The sequence below is a fragment of the Artemia franciscana genome, chromosome 10, assembly GCF_032884065.1.
Source record: "Artemia franciscana chromosome 10, ASM3288406v1, whole genome shotgun sequence".
NCBI classification, from domain to species: domain Eukaryota; kingdom Metazoa; phylum Arthropoda; class Branchiopoda; order Anostraca; family Artemiidae; genus Artemia; species Artemia franciscana.
This window is the reverse complement of record NC_088872.1, coordinates 3,001,321-3,023,467: the sequence shown is the minus strand read 5'-3', so window position 1 is coordinate 3,023,467 and position 22,147 is coordinate 3,001,321. Positions and strand designations below refer to the sequence as shown.

At 35.5% G+C, this 22,147-nt stretch overlaps 1 protein-coding gene across 1 annotated transcript; it reads right to left on the bottom strand.

Annotated features, from left to right (window-relative positions):
• Positions 1-512: 512 nt before the first annotated feature.
• Positions 513-18,224, bottom strand: LOC136031658 (kelch-like protein 3). Its single transcript, XM_065711328.1, has 4 exons — positions 18,026-18,224; positions 11,464-11,604; positions 8,804-9,059; positions 513-3,162 (listed from the first exon to the last, which is right to left on the bottom strand). The coding sequence occupies exons 1-4, from the start codon at positions 18,080-18,082 to the stop codon at positions 2,990-2,992; spliced, it is 627 nt and encodes a 208-aa protein (XP_065567400.1). The 5' UTR covers positions 18,083-18,224; the 3' UTR covers positions 513-2,989.
• Between the last annotated feature and the right edge of the window lie 3,923 nt (positions 18,225-22,147).

Sequence of the window (22,147 nt, the reverse complement as noted above, 5' to 3'; positions counted from 1 at the left end):
GTTGGGTTTTTTATTTTCTTATTTTCGCTGTTTAATACTTTGTTGTTTGTTATCAAGGTATTTCTTTCTTTCTTTAGTGTATTAATAGCACTGATGAAGCTTGTTTGTTTTTTCCATTCAGTCAGTCTTTTTGATTTTCATGCAAGATCTTCATTTTTTCGCCATTGTTTCAACTTTTTGTTTCCTGTTTTTCGATATTGGTTGTTTTATTATCAAGGTTGGTTTTACTTTCACGATATACACTTAGCGCTGAATATTGCTGATCCCAATTGGCCCCGCTTTTTATCACTATCTGAAAACTTCACCATATCCCCTCGTTTTGACCGAAATAATGGTTTTTACCGTTATTGCCACACTCGTCAAATTGCCTAGTCACTCCGTCGCTCCTCAAGTTGCTCAATACCTCTAATTTGACCAAGGGCATAGAAAGAGGTTATTGCTTAACTTATAACACAAGTCTGAACCATTTTTATTTTGCCCTTTCACCTAATTCCATTTTGTAAAATCTAAACTATAAAGAAATATATTTATTACTGAAAACCAAAGTAAATCATAACAAAAAGTCAACATCACTCCTACTTTAACGTTTGGCAGGACTGACTATTTACTCGGAAAACTGAAGGGAGTAAAAAAAAGTAAAAACTAAAACCTACTTAAATAATAAAATCAACAAGGAATATATAACAAGGGATAAAATCAAATGAATATCTCCGGCTGTTTTTCTGGGGGTGAATGTAAACAAAAATCTTCACACACACTTTACATGCGTTCACACACTTTAGTGTAGTTTTCACTTGATTTACTTGTTAAGCAATACATTGTTACATTTTTAATTAATTAATTGTTAATTAATTAATTACATCATTAAGCAAAAAACTTCAAAAATAATGACACAAATATGTATTATCAAGTGATAAGTGATTATCAAGGTTTCTGTGCGCAAAAATTTGTTTACATGTGGTTTTGTTACTTTTATGTGGCTCAGAAAAAAATTCGGATGAGGGGGAGGGGGCAGACTGGGTAACCCTCATCCAGGCTACGGTTCTGACCTCCAGTAAATTATATGCTATCTATGCTAAAAAAATATCAAAAGCAAATTTTCTGGAGTATATTGAGAAAGAAAGGGATGAAACAGCAATCATCCAGGAAACCGGCAGTTTTAAAAATACTGTATATATTGAAAATATACTGTATAGTATGGAAAATAGCACCCAAACTCTGTATAAGCACACAAACTAGAAAAGTATCAATCCTTCAAGCCACTTTTTGAGAGGTGAGACCTCCAAATACACAAAAAAGAAGATATTTCAGCAGGACAGGGGCTCTAGCCCTCCTCCTTTTCGCAGTATACGTTCCTTATCACATATAATTTTTCAATAGTTTTTTTTTTAAAACTGAAGCTACGAACAGGATTCTTAAAGGGGTGGGGGGATGCTGCCTCGGTTGCCGTGTCTGGGGAGGGGGGGGGGGGTAGTCCTAGCCTTTTTATTTGTATTTGAATCGGCAGGGGGGACACCGTAAATTTATTTTTCCATGGGCGTAACCAGCCCTAGGAACGAGCATGGTTACAAACAGCGCCAGATCTAGGGGGCTAGAGGGAGCAAGCACCTGGGGGGAGACAAAAAAGCTCAAAGTGCAATATTTCTGTGCAATAATTGTAATATTTACGGTATTGATGGTGCGACAGGGGGGAGCGAAGTCTACTTTTGCTCCCCCTGAGAGGAAACGTGACTCTGGCTATGACTGTGCTGTCTTTTGGAAGAACAAAACATTCAACTTATCTTTTTCTTTCATAGCAATTGCCTTATAAGGTTTGCATTTATTGTAAAACACACGATCACTCAAGTAAGAAATGTCCGTAAAATATTCACTCTATGTACTTTTGCTCTCACTCGTTGCTAAGATGTAATACCAAAAACAAACCTATTTTTACATAAAGACTTAGACAATATTGAATGAAAAATAATCAAAAATAAATCAAAAAATGGTAAATTTCTTTTAAAACTTTGGAAAGCCAAAAACAATCTTGGAGTGTAAAACTAATCTACTCGTAGTTACGCAACTGCTTGGGAAAACTATTGAGCAACGCAACATAGCTGTAATCACGTAAAGAACATGCCCCAGCCCACAGTAACCGAAAAAAAAACTTGTTTTGAAAATTTTTAGATTAAGATTGATTAACTAGTATCCTGAAATAGCATTGTTACTCTCAAATGAACAACACAAGAAAATATTTCTAAAATATTGAATTTTAATAATTAATTTTTCAAATTAACAGTAATTTAATCTAAAATTCTATACATAGAATTTAGAGTTCTATATAAAGTTCTATAAAATTACATAAAGTTGAAAATTTCACTAGAACGGTCATTACAAAACATGAGAATCCGATAATTCTTCCTTGCTTAGAAGTACACGGGAATAGGGTAGACATTTGCAAGATATCAGGGATCAAATGACCAATGTTGCAGTTTTTGTTATTACCAAGTGTTTTAGGGTATTAAAACGAAGATCCAAAATAATAATTGGGAATTCAAGCGTGTTTGAAACAAAACTGTTTAACAAAACGTGTTTAAAACTAAATTTGAAAGCTAATAACATATTTATAGCCTAGTACATCTTTAGTCATCTTTCTTCTTATATATACTATATAGCCTTACATTATTCTCTATAGCCAAGTCATCTTTATTCTTTCCGACCACATGGCCCGATACATTTGTCGAATTCTTTTAGTTCTAAGAAAATATAATATGGAACGGTTTTGAAAGAGTATAAAAATGTAGGAAGCAAAAAAAGGAATTTTATGAGATTCAGCTCTTTTCTAGGATAACATGACGAGGCGAAACGACATATTCAGGTATTTTGGAAAAAATTTTGATAGTTTTGTGATGTTAATATATTACTGGTTCAAATTTTAGTCTCAGCTCTGAACAATTTTTGTGAGATTTTTTGGCTTTCCAAAATTATTCAAAAAAAGAAAAGAAAACGATTACAGTGGCTTATTAATTACAACAACACCAGCATAGCTCCGTCCATTAGCCATATGCGCAGTAAGTAGGGTCCACGTGTCCAAAGCAGGATCGTATACTTCAACAGAAGAAAGATTTGACGAGCCATCATCTCCGCCAACGACATATAACAGACCGTCATGCGCAATAACTCCTACAAGAAATTGAGATGGTTAAAAAAAATAACAGAAAATCTAAACAGGTCACTAAACTTTCTTATTTCTAAATATGTTTCCTGCTGTAGGTAGTCATGACGAGCAGCACCAGGACCTCTAAATTATACCAAAAACTGGCAATTGTACGGCATTGGCAGCGTTGGGAGTAATATGGGTCGTTGGGACACCAGAAAATACGAGAACCTGACGCAATGTATGAATAGAGGAAGGATCGATATGTCGAGGAGAGGGTTAAATATGAAAATATTACCTTACATCTGGATGCTATCATCTCTACTGTATTAATTGATGAAGTTCAACATTTTTAATTATTTTTTATTCAAATTTACTTTGTAGCATTATTTTCAGCATAATCGGAACGTTGTAACTACAATACGTAGATGCTTTTTTTTAAGCAGTGCATAAAGCAGGTTGTTCATTGGTAAGTATATGAAAAAAAATCATCAAATAAATAAATAAATTCCAATAGAAGAAAAAACAAATAAATAAATAGAGATAACACGATTCGATTTGGATTTTAAGGCTCAGTTTTGGATTTTTAAATTCGGTTTTGCAAAAAAAAAAAAAGAAAAAAAGAAAAAGAAAAGTCATTTGACTGAATATGAGAACATCAATTCTTATTCATTATCTGTATTTTCAACTTTGAACTACACGCAAGATATATTACTATAAACTCTACATTGCCCATTGATGAAGTTTGACCAATCCATATAGTTTTTTTTAGCCAATTCATTTCGATTCAAGGCTTAATAAATAAGTTTCAATAAAATCCAGAAACTTTAAGCACAAAATTTTATGTCAAATTTTTATTTCAAAACAATTTACTATAATCATGGACATCTTACTTAGTCCATCCTTAGCATCCTTAGTTCAAAACCTAGATCAAAATTGATCACCTAATCAATCTTTTCGTTACCCAACGTCAACTTTTCATCTTCACTAATTCCTAGCCTTAGTGACTTAGTCTTCTTAACATCAATTGTTAAACCTATTCTAGCTTCCTGAACCCTCAAAACCTTTAAAAGTTCATTCATTTTGGTCACACTTTCATGAAGAGTGCTTAAATCATTAGCATAATCTAAGTCTACGAATGTTTTCCCTTCCCATTTGATTCAATGCTCTCCCATTGCCTTTCCCATGCTCCTTAAGATAAAGTCCATCAAAACGATCAACATGAAGGGGGATAGAACTAAAGGGGGATAGAACACAACCCTGCTTAACTCCTAATCTAATACAAACCAGCTGCTAACCTCATTTCTTACCTTAACCGCAGTAGTGTTATTCTCGTACATAGCACTAATCACTTTAATGTATTTGTCTGGTATGTCATACAAGGATAAGACCTTTACTAAAGCTCTTCTATCAACAGAATTAAATGCTTGCTCATAATCTATAAAACTGAGGACCAAAGGTGTTTGTTAACTCCGACACTTCTCAATTATTAACCTAAGAGTGAAATTTGGTCAACAAATCCTCTAACTGTTTTAAAATAGCAGTGTTCTTCTCTTACAACTTTGTCTACAGCATCTTTCAGTCTAAAAAGTATCATATTACTAAGTAATTCGCTATCTACAGAAACCAGACTAATGTCTCAATAATTACCACACTCACTCTTATCACCTTTCTTATACAGTAGTTTAATAAAGGTTTTTCTAAAGTCGTTGGGTATTATCCTTATTCAAAAATCCCATTCATGATATTCAGTAACTTTTTCTAACCTCAGAGCCACACTATTAGCACCAGGAGACTTATTATTTTTTCATTCTTTTAGTACTGTCGCTAGTTCTTCCTCAAAAAATAAATCTACCTTCACATCCAAGGTATCACAAACTTTTTCATTTTCATCTATATCTTTTCCTGCAGCTGTATCTCGGTTTAACACTTTCTCAAAATGATCCACCCATCTCTCTTTAATTCCTTCCTTATCAATAATTGTGGCCCCGTTCCTATCTTTAACTGGGACAAGACTGGATTGACTAGTACCCCTTAATTTATTAACATACCAGTACAATATTTTACTATTATACCGTCTAGCTGCATCTTCCAGATCCTCGACAATTTTATCCATGGTCTTTTTATGAAGCCAATGCTTTATCAAGGAGGCACACTCGTGCCTCTATAAAGAGGCGACACACGACAATGTTAAGCGATCTTCGGTTCCAGTGGTCGCACACGGATGGGGAGGGATGCATTTCGTAGCCCGAGCTCCAACTAAGAAACCTGCAAAATTTCATCCCCCTCCAACTTTTTCTTCATGGGGAAAATCTGGCCGAAAGTTTCGACCTGTCAACCCAAGCCCCCCTTTAACGTTGTCCGATCGGGCTGAAATTCACAAGTTAAGGTCCCCTAGGGCCCAGGAGCTTATCCGCGAAATTTCAGCTTGATCCGATAACTCCTTCCCTGTTTTCCAGAAACCACGCATAGCCACTTAAAATTCATTTACTTTTTTTTCCTAGACGCCCACAGGTCACATCCGACATCGGATCTGGGTGTACGAAGACTCATTCGATGCGGAATTCTCCGAGTAAGTGCCCATGAAAGTTTCGTAGGAAAATCTTAACCCCCCGAAAGTTTCGACCCTCCAACCCCCCCCCCACCCCTTTTAACGTTGTCCGATCGGGCTGAAATTCACAAGTTAAGGTCCCCTACGGCCCAGGAGCTTATCCGCGAAATTTCAGCTCGATCCGATAACTCCTTCCCTGTTTTCCAGAAACCACCCATTAGCTATTTAATTAACGGATTTCTCTCCATAAGAGCCCATGTTAATTTGAAATTTTTAAAAGCTATTGAGAAGTTATATTTACACAAATGCAAGTTATTAGCTCAGTTGGTAGAGCTTGAGACTTTTAATCCTCGGGTCAAGGGTTCAAGTCCCTTACGGGCGGTTTTTTTTCACAACATCAAAAAAATTTTGATAACACCTGGACAGCTTATCATTTGAGAGATAGCAGAATATTAGCTTCTTATGAGCAAAAGAAACATTTCGGTCATTCTATCTATTTTTTTTTCTATTTTATACAATGATTTAAAAGCGGGGGGGGGGGGCGGCAGCCACCCAAGTTCCTCTCCTAATTCCTGTACGAGGAGTACAGGAATTATTAAATTACATCCACCATGGATTGTAGAAAAACGTACAGAAATAATATGAAAAAAACTTCGTTTTCTTAAAGAGTTAAAGAGGCTGCGTCCCAAAGTCGAACCTTAAAACGTACAGGAATTAGAAGAGGCAGTTGGGGGGCTGCCGCCCCCCAAACCCCCAGCTTTTAAAGACTCTTTTGTACAGATTTTTTTTTGTGGGGGGACTTCATTGTTACTAATTACTAGTTTCGGCGCAATGGTTCTCCTGTCCTCTTGTGTTTAACATTTTTCGAAGTTATTCCATTATTCATTCATTTCAATTTTTTGTTAATTAAAAGAGGGCCTTTCCAAAGCCAAGAACGGGGGGTTAGCAAAAAAACAAAAAACCTGTACAAAAGAGTCTTTAAAAGCTGGGGGTTTGGGGGGCGGCAGCCCCCCAACTGCCTCTTCTAATTCCTGTACGTTTTAAGGTTCGACATTGGGACGCAGCCTCTTTAACTCTTTAAGAAAACGAAGTTTTTTTCATATTATATATTAAGAGTTTAAATATTTAATGTTTACTTGATCTTTTCATAGCCCCCCCCCCCTCCTACAGCCCATGGAGGCATTGTGGATATATGTGAATTGTTGTGTCCTTATTTTGCTGCTATATGGAAAATGTATCTATCTATTAAAAGTTCATATTTCAATACTTTCTCCACTTTCTTTACATTCCTTTTGTTTTATATGATCTATCACTTATATGATATATCATGCTTTATATGATCTATCACTCATATTTCTTGTACAAGCCCCTTCTCCTCTCTATTAAACATAAAGCTTTCCACTAACATTCCTCGCAGCAGTCCTAATTTTTCTTTCTAAAACACCATCAGCAACTTCACAAATTGTTTTTCTAAAACTATTCCAACGATCTCCCTCATTGTCAAATTTTAAACCCTCGAGTTTAGTAGTCAACTATTCCTGGAACGTTTCTCTCAAATTCTCATCCTGGAGTCTACCAACGTCTTGACTTCCCGGGAGGTAGTTACCCTTCCGAAATTCAGCTTTAAATTAACCCTAAACACTACTAGATTGTGATCTTAACTGCAACCTTCCAGATTACTGTAGCAAAGACAAACGCTGCCATAAATCTCAGCTATGCATTAATATGTATATAATTAAAATCATTCAAGATTAAACTTTTGAAATTGTTAATTAATTGACTTACCTAAAAAACACCTTTTGAGAGACCAATTAGGCAATCTAATTATGTTATACTTATCCTTTTAGATCACTGTCGACATATCAAAATCCTTCCTTTCTTGTGATTCTGACAATACAACTTTAATTACCCTACTTAATTCTCAAAAATTCGAACTAGCCTATATTTGTTCAATAGCCCTACTAAACGTGACGAATGTGCCATCTTATGGGTGTTACAACCATTTGTTGGGTTTGTTTGTAAACAAGAAAAGTTTCCACTTGTTTCTTTTCACAATTCATTTTGGCAACAAAGGTGAGAATTTAAGCAACGAAAAACTCTTAATATTTGTATAACACCCAAAAGAAATATCATGGACATTGCTGGTTTTCTGATATGAACAGACCATAGATGGGGCCAGGAGGCAATCACTGCTTTCGTTTTGATGTCCTGGGTACTTTAACATTGACAAATATCATCGAACAGATCCAAAATTCAAATTATCTTCAATCATTATCATAGCAAGCTCTTTCTTGACCTAAGAGATTAAAGTGATTGATAAGCAAATTATAGCCAAAGTTTAATATCTTATATTTTTACTTTTGTTTCAATTTTAAGGAGTAAACAGGTTGTGCATAGCCCTCAGAAGGTTAAGCGATTTAACTTGAATATGGGTCCTCTCACAATGCTTTGTATCCGCATTAACTTTTTTTTTAATTGACTGAAAGTGACTAGAAAAATAACCACAGAAACACGCAAATTGTAATTTATAAGAAAATCTAAAATCAGAATATGATTTTGATTCGGGTAAATAATGAAACTGTGTTCTGCATGAACATGTGAGAGATAAATGCGACGAGGTCGTATACCTTTGTACCATTAATGGCGTAGCTCAAATTGAGCGATCCATTAAGTGAAAAATGAGCAAAGGTAATATTACCTTTCTTCATGCTGTCAAATTGTTTCCTTTTAATAGTGCACTTTAACTGAATATGAGCTTATTTATGAAAACTTTTGGTAAATTTTACGACGAGGAGTTTGTCAATATTTGAATTTGTACGGAAGAGCCTTGTCAAATTTCACCATTCGCTAATTGATTTTTATGATCCAACGTGGTAACAGTGGCGAAATCGTGGCATACCCTAAAACTTAATAATTGCGAAAAAAAGAAAACCCTTACAGAAACGCGGTTTTCAGATATGGATACCCTTAAGATGCGTCCCGAAGGGGAAAATGCTTTTATTTTGGTTCCTTATTCATTTTAAAAAGCCACATCGACACGAAAATCAAGGTTATCGAAAGATCGGGTGCATAAAGAGGAGATGAAAAAAGCGTAGAATCAAAAGGAAAAAACTAACCAGCATTCCGCCTGCACAGACACATGTCAGCAACAGGGGTCCATTTTTGCGTTAAGGGATTAAACCGCTCAACAGACTTTCGAACAAGTGGTCCATCATGCCCTCCCACCGCATACAGCTGACCGTCAAGAATTGCAACACCAGCACCACTCCGATGAGCGCTCATATCAGGAGCTGGACTCCAGGTATTTGCTTCAGGATTGTAAGTCTCCACAGAAGCCAAGCACATACGAGACTGACCATCATAACCACCAACCTGAAATAGGGAGAGATTAACTAGATTTAGCGATTTAAGTATTTCTTAAAGTGACAAATTTTTTCATTAGCAAAATGCTACAAATATAACTTATTTCAATGCATTTTATGCAACTGAATTTTCACAGATTTACCTGTGTCAATATACTTCAGAGACAGCGATGAGTTTTAGAGTAGTATTTCGAAGACATCCTACTCAATAACATAATAATAACAAATATAAAACGTAATACATCGATTATTCGTAATGAATGTATTTGTACACTTCAGAAACTGCGACAAGTTTTAGAATAGTATAAAAATTAAACAGGTTAAAGCGAACCAAATGTTAAAGTTTCTGAAATTTTCATACTACTACATTGCCATATATTGATAGGTTGAAGTGCGTTTCTTTGGAGCTAAATTTGACACTGGAACTCCTTATCCTTAAACGTTCTCACGTTTAACACTTAAAATTTTCACGTCTTAACGTTAAACGCCATCAGCCTGGAACCAAAAGAAAAGAAGGTAGTCCCCGAATAGGGTGAGAGAATGTCGCGAGGAAACTACTGCTACTAACAACTGACCGCAGTACCAAGCCACCTGAGGCCAACACAGCTACGCACGCTCATCTTCCATCCCAATCTATTCAAAGCCTTTTTCTTTACACCCTTCCAAGAAGTTCCCATTTCCTTTAAATATTTCTTTATGACATCCTCTCACCCAAGAAGAGGACGACCTGATTTCCGTTTAACCCAAGACGATTATCCAAAAAGGAAAATCTTTGACAATCTGTCATCCTTCACCTGCAGAACGCGCCCTAACCCTCTCAACTATTCTTTCATTATAGCCCTAGAAAGTGGGATTGAACCACACTTTTTGTAGAGCCTACTGTTTCAAACACGATTAGTAACCCAGGTACCCAAAACAATCCGTAGGCAATGTCTCTGTAAAACATCTAGTAAATCCGGGCAACCATGCTTTAGAGCCATATTTGACCACTGTCATCACTGTACCTTTCAATATTCTAATCTTGGTTTACAGACTTATCTTCCCATTCTTCCAAACTGTTTTTCAATTCTGAAAAAAACACCCTGAGCTCGTAAGGAAAGATTTAAGGGAAATGGGAATTTCTTGAGAGGGTGTAAAGAGGGAGGCTTACCTGCGTTTGTATTCAATTTTCAGAGAGGTGGACGAACATTTACTCATTAAGTAGAAAAAAATAGTTGGGGTAAAATTCACAATGTTTGTATTTTTAAGTATTCTGGTCAACTCAAGAAGTTTTATTAATTTCTTAGCACCCCAAAGGTAGGAATTTAACAAGTAATTTTTCAGAATAAATAACGGTATAGAAAACACCGACACTTCTAATCTGTCTTAAGGCTTAAGACTTTCTGAGAGGGGTGAGTAACAAAAATTTGAGTAGATTGGGCAGATGAGGACCGTGCGCAGCTCGTAGGCCTCAAGCAGCTTCGTGCTGATGGCGTTAATGGTGACGTTAGAGACATTGTCGAAAATTGTTTGCTTCCTTGGTTGCATACCTACAAGTCCAAGCTTAAGTTACTGGGTAGTTTAACTACTCTGATGGTATTTCCTTTATTATATATGTACACTGCAGCCTTTATATAAACTGCTCCCTTAAGTCATTTTAATAGCTTCTACCCATAGCTCTTTTGCCGTGGATGTTATTTTTTTGCAAGATTGTCACGTAGAATAAAATGTGAAAAAATAAAAACAACTTCCAAATATACATTATTTGTCGAAAAACGTAAAAAAAATTTCAGTGGGGATAATGAAGAGGAGGGAGGTCGAGTTCTTAATATATTTAAGATTGTCCATATTCAACAATACCGCTAGGATATACCTTTATTTGTTTTATTCGTGGCGTTTAGACGATTTCCCGTTTATTGACTCAGTTTAGGATCAATGCATGTGTCAATTTTTTTTCAGATTTAGCCTCATGGAACAAGATAAATGAACATTTTAAAGTTGATTTTTGTGATGTTTAAAACAACCATATCAAATAGATATCAGCAGGATAAGACCTTGAGGGACCCAGGACACGGGATGGTTTGGAGAACTATCGGATAGAGAAGGACAATTCGACTAACTTGCACTACTACTAACTATTTTGATAATTTGAATGGCTAATTGGTGGGAAAATTCTTGGCAACCGTTAAGATCAGACCTTACCGAGCTACACCCGAGCTGCAATTTACCCGAGATGCAACACGAGCGCACAAGTACAGGGAGGAGCCAGTTTACATTATTTTTTCCGGGTAAATTGCTTGATTTGCCCTCTGTCTTTATTCGCTCCCTGAAATGAATTCCTGAATACGTATCTGAATATGAGTACAAAGATTACCCAGACCTTTAAAAATACCTCCTTTTTATAAAAACCCTTTATATATGTAGATATGACTCACTGCGTACAGAATCCCATGAAGTACGGCTACTCCCACACTGCTCCGTCTAGTAAACATATTAGCTATCATCCTCCATTCACCAACAGCTGGATCGTATTTTTCAGCAGTATTTAAACCAGACGTTCCATCGAATCCTCCAACCTTAAAATGTTCAATAAAAATAATTAATAGTTGCCAAACTTATCTTAAAACATGACAATATCATGACAATGACAATATGACAATATTGTCAACAACATGACAATAAGGATGAAAACACACTGCAAGTCATCTTTGTATACCCCAGGGTTACAAAGATGTATTGGAAATAAATACTGTTTTGACTAAACACTGTTTACTGCATCAATCCATTAGGGGCCAAGACTACGCACAGACATAGCTTCAACCATAAAGTTTTAATTTCCAAAACTAAAGCTATAAGGCACGATTTTTCGTAATTTACCATCCTGTATCCGTTAAAAGTGCCATAGTCATCTTAACATTTCTTTCATTGTATGTGCAGTTGTTCTTTCGGTTTGATGTGCAGTCGGTCACATGAGTACCTAAAACGACCCTTAACAGTTCTTTTGGAAAACATCCAAAACGTATTTCTCAACTTTTCAAACCGCCCTCGCTTCACAGCCATGCTTAAACACTGCATAACCGTGGCTTCCTATTATGCTATTCTTTACCCCCCCCCCCCCACCATGCAGCTTTGATTTCCCATAAGTTGAAATAGAGATCCCAAGCGTCAAAAACCAAATTTCTGTGGTGGTGGTGGAGGAAAATGTAACGCTTAATTCCCATATGAACAATATGTCACTTACTCTGATGAAATTAGAAAGTAAAAAAACACGATAAACATTAGTGATGTGGAATGTGAAAGTTCAAGATGAGGTAATCAAGATGAGGTTTTTTTTGTAGATGGCGCTGTTGCGCTAGCACAGCTGCAGAGCCCATCTACCAAGTTTAGCTCAATATATGTGTGCTGGTTCGTCAATGGCGTCACCAGTTAAAGCAGTGGCTATCCTGACAGTTTTCTGTGCCATGAATATGCAAATTAAGTACAGGAAAGATACTTTATTTGACCTTTCTTCACCCCTGTATACGGTGGCGCCATCAACATTTTCGAACTTGGTGACTTAATCTTCTGACGAAGCCACCAGATGCTGCTACCGTCACTTTTTTAGATGTCAGCACTGTTCACAGTAGAGCTAAACAAACCCGAGTGATATTTTCTTCTTCTTTTTTGTGTTAGTTTGCTATTTAGCATAGTGAAGCAACGCAAATTAACTGTTAGCTACGATGTTGTTTAAATAAACCTATCTCTCTCTCTCTCTAAAAGTACATGAACTACTGTCCAAAGTTGTTACTGAGGGCCTTGATCTACCAGCCCCGAGCCCAGCTAAGTTGGTGGATTTCAGGGAAAATGTGAATTTTTTGGAATTTGAATTGCCGTCAAAGTTAATCTGGAACGAGATTCTGACGAACGCTAAGAAACTGAAAAACAAAAAAATTGGAGGATTTGAGAAAATATTTTTGTCAGACGACGCACCTAAGTCTATTTGTGACGTTCGTAAGAAATTGCTTAATGTGAAATTTAAATTGCGCAATTTCGGAATTGACTCTTGGCTGTCCAAAGGTCTACTCCCCCTGCCTAATCATGAAACGGCAAGATGGTTCAAATGAAAAACTAACAATCTGTGAAGCATTCAGAAACATGACGGTGAAATTGCTAAAATGAGTATACGATCTCATAAAATTAATTATGCTTATATGATAATACATCAGTTTGTTTGATAGTGCTGTGTTTATATGTATAACTAGTTTATTAGATAGTATGAGTGTTTGGTATGCATTAAAGTTGAATAAACTATTGTAGTGGGTCCTATGCGGTCTGATGTGTTTGGGTGATATTATTATTATGAAAGAATGGCTTATATTACCATTACCAGTGCTGATTATTTGTTTATTTCTTAGTTTTCCCTTGTTTCTTTTTTCTTCTCTTTCCCTGCTTTTTCCCTTACCTTGATTATATTATTCTTATTTATTCTTACCTTGATTATATTATTTTCCACTTTTTTTTTGTTATATTTTTTCCTTATACCTGTGGTCTGGTGGGTTTGGTCGTGGAGCGGAACTGCCATCCACCATGAGTAAATCTACAATTTCTGTTGGTGGCCTGGTTGGTATCAACTCTTTGGGGGAACGTTTACTTGAATTACAAAATAATCCTTTTGATATTGAAAATATAATTAATAATTCAATTAGAAGTAGAAATCAGAAGTATAATGATTCTAATTCGGCTTATAAGAGTAAGTATGTTTCACAATTAAATGGTTCTGCCTCCTCCAAACCAGATGATATTTTCTCTGTGTTTCATCTTAACATTCAGGGACTTTACTCGTCTTTTGATGAGTTGAAACAGGTCGTTGGTGTTGGAACTCCTGATGTTATAGGATTATGTAAACTTTCCTGGATTCAAAAAATAATATCCTTCTAGATATTCCAAGATATAGGATGGAGAGGCTGAATCAGAAACAAGTAATTTGAGTAGAAATGAGGAAGGAATCTTTGAATCCCTTTTTATTGAGATTAAATCTATACGAAAGTATTTAGCTGTGGGTTTGGTTTATAGGTCCCCCAGCGGGTCTATTCCTTCGTTTATAAAAATTCTTGAAGAAGCTTTGGACTCAGTCCAAAAACATCCCTATGAACTAATCCTTATGGGTGATTTTAACCTCAATCTGCTGGATCAAAATTCTGCTTCAGCTATTGATTTTTGTCGATGATGCTCTCTTCGGGTATTTTACCTTCAGTTTGTACACCAACCCGAGTTACTGACACGCAAGCGTCTTTTATTGATAATATTTTTTCGTCACTAGATGTCTTGATAATTTGGTGCTGGTTAGTGATATTTCTGTGTCATCCTGATGCTCGGTCGTGTTCCAATACTACTTCTAACGAAGATTTTCTTGTTGCTTTTGCTGATGATACCACCCTTTTGACCATTGGGAAGACAGAACGTGATATCAAGTCTAATCGTGTGGCATTATTCGAGAGAGTTATTTCCTGGTTTAATGCGTATTACTTGGTCTTGAACGTTGGTAAGTCGTATTTTCCATTTTTTTTTCTCGAATTGGTATAGCTTTCACTCAGCTTACACACCTTCAGGTGTCACAAGGCTCCTTGTGTAGACCAGAGAATCGAGTGGTCCGGTTTCTTGGTATCCTACTTGATGAGAATCTTTCCTTCAGAAATCATATAGCCATGATTAGGATTAAGGTCTCACAAAGTTTGGGTATCATTCGAAAACTTAAGACACACATTTCCTGGATCTATTCTGAAACTTCTTTTTTTCACTCTTGTCCAGTCATATGTTTCTTATTGCCCCATTGTATGGATGTCTACTTTTCCGTCTACGCTGCAGTCCCTTCCTGTCATGTGTAATAAAGCACGGCGTCCTCACCAACCATTCCTCACCAACACCGCTCTTAACTCTACGGTCTATTTACATCATTTCTTGTGCTCCTTTTGTCTTTCATCAGCTTCACGGCAATCTTCCAAAATCTCTATGGAAAACTCCTATTTTTATTTCTGATTTAGCTGCATATAGCCTTCGTTCTTCGAATGATATCTACATTTCACCTACTCCTACTATTCGATCAGATTTCAATCCCCTCATCGCTCGTCAACAGGTCTGAATTTCACTTCCTTCTTCAGTACATAGATGCCACTCGTTTGGGACTTTTAAAAGGTTTCTTAACGATCATTTAATAAAGAATAAAATACAATTACATTTTTTTCCTCTCAGGAGTAGATGTCCCCTGTGTTCTGTTCATGGTGTGTGGTTGTATTCTCTGCGCTTGACTCCTAGGCCTCAGGTAAGTTCTGTATATTGTTTTTTTTTTTCTAGTTTTTTGCTTATATTGAAAAACAAAAAAGTTGTTGCTTGTATTTATTTTATCCCCTTTGTATCCCTTGCCATAGAGCCTTTCGAGGGGAATTAAGTGTATTATAATTCAATTTTGAATTGTATTTTGTATTGTCTTGTACATAATAATAAACTTCTATCTCTCTCTTTATCAGCAGTCAGCATCTGAGGGTTTAAAATTTAAACTATAATATATTAAAAACAGGTAAAATTTCTACATATAAATAAAAAATTAATTTCGTTGTAATACTAAATGGAAAGGCATTGTGGTCTAAGAAATTATTTAACATCTAAGGGTTTATTATCATGAAATCTCTCATATTATAATCTAAGGTTTATTATCTTTCAATCCTTCTAGTACCGTTTTTGATTCCTCATTACAAATTACATCTTCATTGGCTTCAAAATTACTAAAAAAAAATCCATTCTTTTATATATCGTTTCGTACAACATCACCACACTTTGAGGCCCAGTGCCCATCTCTGACTGGGGAAAGTTTAGAAAGACTAATTTCTCTTATTTTTTTCTACTAAATTTTACTACAATGCCGGCTCGCTACATCTTCTAGAACATCCGTAATTTTATTTGTTTATCAATACAAATAAAAAAATTGTTTATTAATACATTAGTTGTCGTTTATAAAATATATAGACTTATGGCAGCACAAATCATATAAGCGTGCCTCTATTTCTAAGGCTTAGAAGATTCTAGACAAGACAAGTTTATTTGTGCCTTAACTTTTGATTTTTGACATTTACGTGCCTTAACTTTTGACTTTATCCTTTGATTTTTGCCGAGTATAGTTTCCTATGATTCTAGGTTTGAAGACACAGTTCTATTTACCCAAGTAGTCCTAAGATTTTAAGCCATAACATAGGCCTATTAGATTTTTATTTGATTTTAAACGTTTATTTGTTGTTTTTATTCTTTTTTTTCAAGCCGAAGACGCTTTGTTCTATACGGGCAAATATTCGTTTACTTTTGTTCTCTTCCTTTCCTTTACGTAATGCATCTATTATATACTGCAGATTAGCTGACTTTCTTGGAAAAGTTAGAAATGTGTTAACTTCTATCCTACTAAAATACGGTAGATAAATTCATATGAGGAAAATGGTTGACTTACTATGTGAACAGCTTAATTAAATAAAATTTATTTTATTGATTTTTCTTATCAATCATGTTTATTGTGTAATTTGCCTGGATCATAAAAACTGAAAATGATACAACCACTACTGATGCAAATATGACGTCTTTCGAATGTATTCATAAATATGATGTCACTGATATGAATCTTGTTTTTCAAAAATTAAGGCTCCTAACGAAGGCTCCCAAACTTCTGACCTACCAAAATTATTTCTTTAGGTCAGAAAATCCCAGGATGCCAATTTTCGTGACAAAAACATAGAGCCGTTATCGAGAAAAAATAAATACATACATAAATAAATAATTATTGCTCATTTAAAGATATAGTATAAGCTCGTTTTTAAAATGGACCAAAAAGTAGAGGTTTTTTTTCTCGGGAATCTACGAACATGAGAGAAAACGATTGGCACAAAACATACTAGGCTTTACATCACATAGCTATCATATAGTTAAACTATAATGATTTAAGATATAAGATTTGATAAGATTGATTTAAGATATAAGACATTGATTTAAATTATAATAGACCAAGTTATAAATGCATGAATCAAAAAATACGGTGAGTTAATCAAAAGGAGTAAAAAACATCAAGTTATGCAAAGTACAATTCATTTTGTGCCTCTCCTTTCACTCAAATTTTCGAGAGAAAAACGCTATTCTTTACTTTTTATCAATTTCGAAAACAAGTTATTCTTTATTTATTATTTTTGACATTTTAGTCTTCCCTAAATTTAAAAGTCTTTAGTGTTCTATAAGACAAAAATTTGTCTCATCAAAGATTTGAACCTACGTTGCCACGACCAAAGGCAGGTGCCCTTACAACTGCAGCACAATTGGGCTTCACTCCGAGAACTGGGGACAAGAAAGCAACTGATTGTATGTTCCACAGCAGGAGTATGACCTTATAGATTCAGTAAGTTAACATAAATGTTTGATACATCTCTAGAATACAGAAAATAAACACGACAAGGTTTTATTTTATTCTATTTAGTTTTACTAGATTTTAACTTGGTTTATTCTTCATAAATTAACCTTTTTTTTTCCTCTGCCCCTACTTCATCGGTATATAGGGCTCGATAATATACATACTGATTATATGCAAAAGAATATAAGAGGCCAAAAGGCTGAGGCCCCTGAAGGCCTTCGGTCTTGAAATAGAAACTAATTAATAAGAAGTGGTAAAAAGGTAGAGGTAAAGAGTACGGCATTAGACCTTACAGTCCATACCGACGGTGCTGATCTCCGTGTCTTGGCCCTTCAGCCACGAAATGCAATGGGGGTTTACCTTCTCTAGATTTCTCCAGGTACCCATTTTGAGTTGGGTCGACTCTGACTGAGCTTACAGAGTCACGCCACTGACTCTCGTCACAAACTCAATAATTGGGTACACAAGGGTTCGAACCCTCACCCTCTCAGACAAAGGATCCCGAATCGACCGCACAAGCCCACTCGGCCAGGACGACTTCCAGGAAGAAGTGGTACGCCTGGAAAAACAAAAATACATACCGCGTAAACACACCCATTTAGAACAGCAACTCCAAGGGTTGATCGTCTAGTTAGCATATCCGGTGCGTTGAACCACTGATCTAAGGCTGGCTCGTATGTGTCCACTGTTCTCACCCTTAATGAACCATTGAAACCACCAACCGCATACACTCTTCCATTTAACGAAGTTAGTCCAGCTCTACCGACAAAAAATTAATTGATTTGAGTAAACTTGATGTCAAAACTTACGAAAAGACTTTGGCTATCCCCACATCCTACCTGCTACATTGACTTGTAAAATTCAACAGCTGATGATTGAAAAGTTTCCAAACAAAGTCGTTACAATATTGCCTTGATCTAAAATTCTTCGCTTTTATATCGCATGGAAGGGGTTTGGGAATTCCCCTCTAGGAAGTTAAGCTGCCTAGAAAAGTATACTATTTGGAATCCTCCCTCCCCAGGAAATACTTCCCCGGTATAATAAAATATTTCAATCCTGCATTATATAAAAGTAACAAAACTTGTAGAGTCATTAAAAAAAATTCAACTAATAAAGAAATAAATTCAATCACGACGGGGTGAAAATCAAGGGATCGCCGAGACTTATAGTAGTCTAGCTCTGTACAGTCAACCTAGCTCAAGTTGAAATAGTGCTATTTCACTTGTCGTGTTAGATTAGGTTGCAACGTTAGCTTTTGTGCAAGTTGAAACGAAGCTGTTTTTAGGTCGTTTGTTTCGTTGCATTGTCAAGGAAGACGAATTTTTGTTTCAATCTATTTCTTATTGGTTGAGGCTGTGTACATTTTAAATTGAAATATTCTTACAAAAGTTTGTAAGAAATCGGCTTCGGGGTTTATTTTTCGTCGACCAAAAAAATTATTGGTTGACATGAGTACAGTCAAATGAGATAAGTTCTAAAACAAGCCATGTACCGATTTGTACGGTCAAATGAAATAAGTTCTGAAACAAGCCATGTACTGATTTGTTATTAGGTATTTTAGCCTTCTTAAAGGAAGAATTTTTTTAAACAAAACTTTTATGAAAATGAATGAAAGAGCAAATTTGACAAGCGCCTTTGGAAGTTTTCTACTAGTGCATCACATGTCCACACGTCATTAGCAATATCCAAAACTAATTTTTAATTGTACGTCGAATTATTTATTGCAACACATTCAATTATGGACGTCATTACCAGACTAGTTCAGTTAAATATTCAAAAAATAATAAAAGTCTTTTTAAGTTATAGTGCCAATTTTGATGCTATAATTGAGTAGATTGTAACATTTTGCATCATAACAAAGGTAAACTTTCATTTAAATTTCATAGTACGGTAAAATTTCATTTGACCGTACTATGCGACACAAAGTGAAACCGGGGGGGAGGGGGCCCAGATGGATTTCATGCCCACCCCAAGATTTGGCCCAAATGGTGCCTCTACCCATTGTCTGTCCATATAAATAGATTGTCAGGTTTACCAACTCTTGAACATGCAACATAATAATTGTCCATGGGAAAACAATCCGTATTCAGATCTATACCGCATTTTTCTAACGATTGCCCTTGAGCTTTGTTGATGGTGATTGCTAATCGAACATTCCCTGTGTCCCTGTCGTCATTTATATATCCCCCTGTGCCCCCGGCGTCCCCGTTGTAGTTGTGTCCCTGTGTCCTGGTCGTCATTTATATTCCCTGTGTCCTGGTCGTCATTTGTGTCCCGGTATCCCAGTTTGTAATCTCTCTTTGAGTGTCCCGGTCGTCATTTATATTCCCTCTGTCCCAGTGTCCCGGTCTGTAATTTCTCTTTGAGTGTCCCGGTATTCATTTATATTCCCTGTATCCCGGTCGTCATTTGTGTCCCGGTGTCCCGGTCTGTAGAGTCATCTTATAATGACGTCATATACAAAGCCTTATCTATATATATAAAGATAAGTTGTCTGTGTGTCTGTCGAGTGACATCATGTTTGTGTGTCGACTGACGTCATGTTTGTCGACTGACGAAATTACAGACCGGGACATCGGGACACAAATGACGACCGGGACACTCAAAGAGAAAGCGACCGGGACACAAGGAATGTTCGATTAGCAATCACCATCAACAAAGCACCGGGACACAAATGACGACGGGGACACATGAAATATAAATGACGACCAGGACACTCAAAGAGAAATTATAGACCGGGACACCGGAACACAAATGACGACCGGGACAAAAATGACGACCGGAACACCGGGACACAGGGAATATAAATGACGACCGCGACACTCAAAGAGAAATTACAGACTGGGACACCGGGACACTAATGACGACCGGGACAAAGGGAAACAACTACAACGGGGACGCGGGGGGGGCACAGGGGGATATATAAATGACGACGGGGACACAGGGAATGTTCGATTAGCAATCACCATCAACAAAGCTCAAGGGCAATCATTAGAATAATGAGGTATAGATCTTAATACAGACTGTTTTTCCCATGGACAATTATATGTTGCATGTTCAAGAGTCGGTAAACCTGACAATCAATTTATATGCACAGACAATGGGACAGCCAAGAATGTTGTATATTCGCAAGTTTTACGTAGTTAAAAATATATATATATATATATCTCTATATTCACAGGTGGGACACAGGGACACAACTACAATGGCGCGTAACGACTTACACACGCGGGGGGGGGGGGGGCTTGGGGGGGCGCAAAGCACCCCCACCAACTAGGTGTTGGGGTGGCGCGAAGCGCCACCCCAACAGCTAGTATACTTAAAATGACGTCAAATGCAAACCCACAAACAAACAAACAAGCATATATACAACTTATTTTTATATATATATAGATACAGTTTCTTTTATAGTTTTTTCTTTTCTTAGTTTTTTTCTTTTTTAGTTTTTCTTTTTTTTTTAGTTTCTTCTTTTTAGTGATTTGTTTTCTTCAATTTGTCAATGTTCATTCTAACATTGACACTTGGAAAAATCTTTACGTGCCAAGCATGCTAAAGCTCCAACAATTTATAATAAACCTCAATATTTTGGGTATCTGTTTTAAGGGTTTCGAATTACTTTAATCTATTGTCAAAATATATTGAAATATTTGTGCAATTCCCAGTTTTTTTTAGTTTTTTCTTTTTTTAGTTTTTTTTTCTTTTTAGTTTTTTATAGTTTTTTTTTTTCTTTTTAGTTTTTTACCTTTTTTATTTTTTGTATTTTTTTTACGTTTTTTCTTTTTAGGTTTTTCTTTTTTCTATTTTTTTTTTATTTTTTAGTTGTTTTTTTTAGTTTTTTCTTTTTAGTTTTTTTTTTTGGTTTCTTACCATTTTCCTTTTTTCAGTTTTCTTTTTCTTCTTTATTTTTCAGACGTAAATACATATTGCCGAACCTTTGTTTTTTTTAACTAAAATCTGGTAGGTATTGATGACCTTATCCAAGTCAAAATCCCAAACCCAATCATCATCGCTATCATTTTCTATTTTGATACGTTTTGACTCTCGCTGTCCAGGTGGATTTTCATCTAACTGCACGGTTTTGCGTTCTTTAGCCGCAAGCCTTTTGGCATTAACCCTTTGAGCGGATTCCTTAATGGTTTCTTCTGCCATTGCAGGATTTATACTAAAATTTATCTTTGAATTAACTATTTGAGCAGCTTCCTCGGCTGTTTCTTCTGTCATTTTAAGATCTATACTAACAATTCCTCTTCACGTGCCAAGCTTGCTAAAGCTCAACAGTTTATAATAAACCTCAAAATTTTAAGTATCTGTTTTAAGGTTTTCGAATTACTTTAATCTATTGTCAAAATATTTCGAAATATTTATGCAATTCCCAGTTTTTAAATTTTAGTTTGTTTTCTTTTATATATATAGAAGATATAATCAGGCGTAACAGACATAGTGTAACAGACATAACACACAAATAACTTATTTATATATATATAGAAATATATATATATATATATATATATATATATATATATATATATATATATATATATATATATATATATATATATATATATATATATATATATATATATATATATATATATATATATATATATATATATATATATATATATATATATATATATATATATATATATATATATATATATATATATATATATATATATATATATATATATATATATATATAT

Bases quoted from the DNA above. Each gene is read 5' to 3' on its own strand.
- LOC136031658 (XM_065711328.1), bottom strand. From the start codon at position 18,082: ATGCTAACTAGACGATCAACCCTTGGAGTTGCTGTTCTAAATGGGTGT. The intron at 11,605-18,025 runs GTATGTATTTTT...GAACATTTTAAG, and splicing joins TAAATGGGTGTGTTTACGCG to GTTGGAGGATTCGATGGAAC. The intron at 9,060-11,463 runs GTGAGTCATATC...TCCCTATTTCAG, and splicing joins TTCATGGGATTCTGTACGCA to GTTGGTGGTTATGATGGTCA.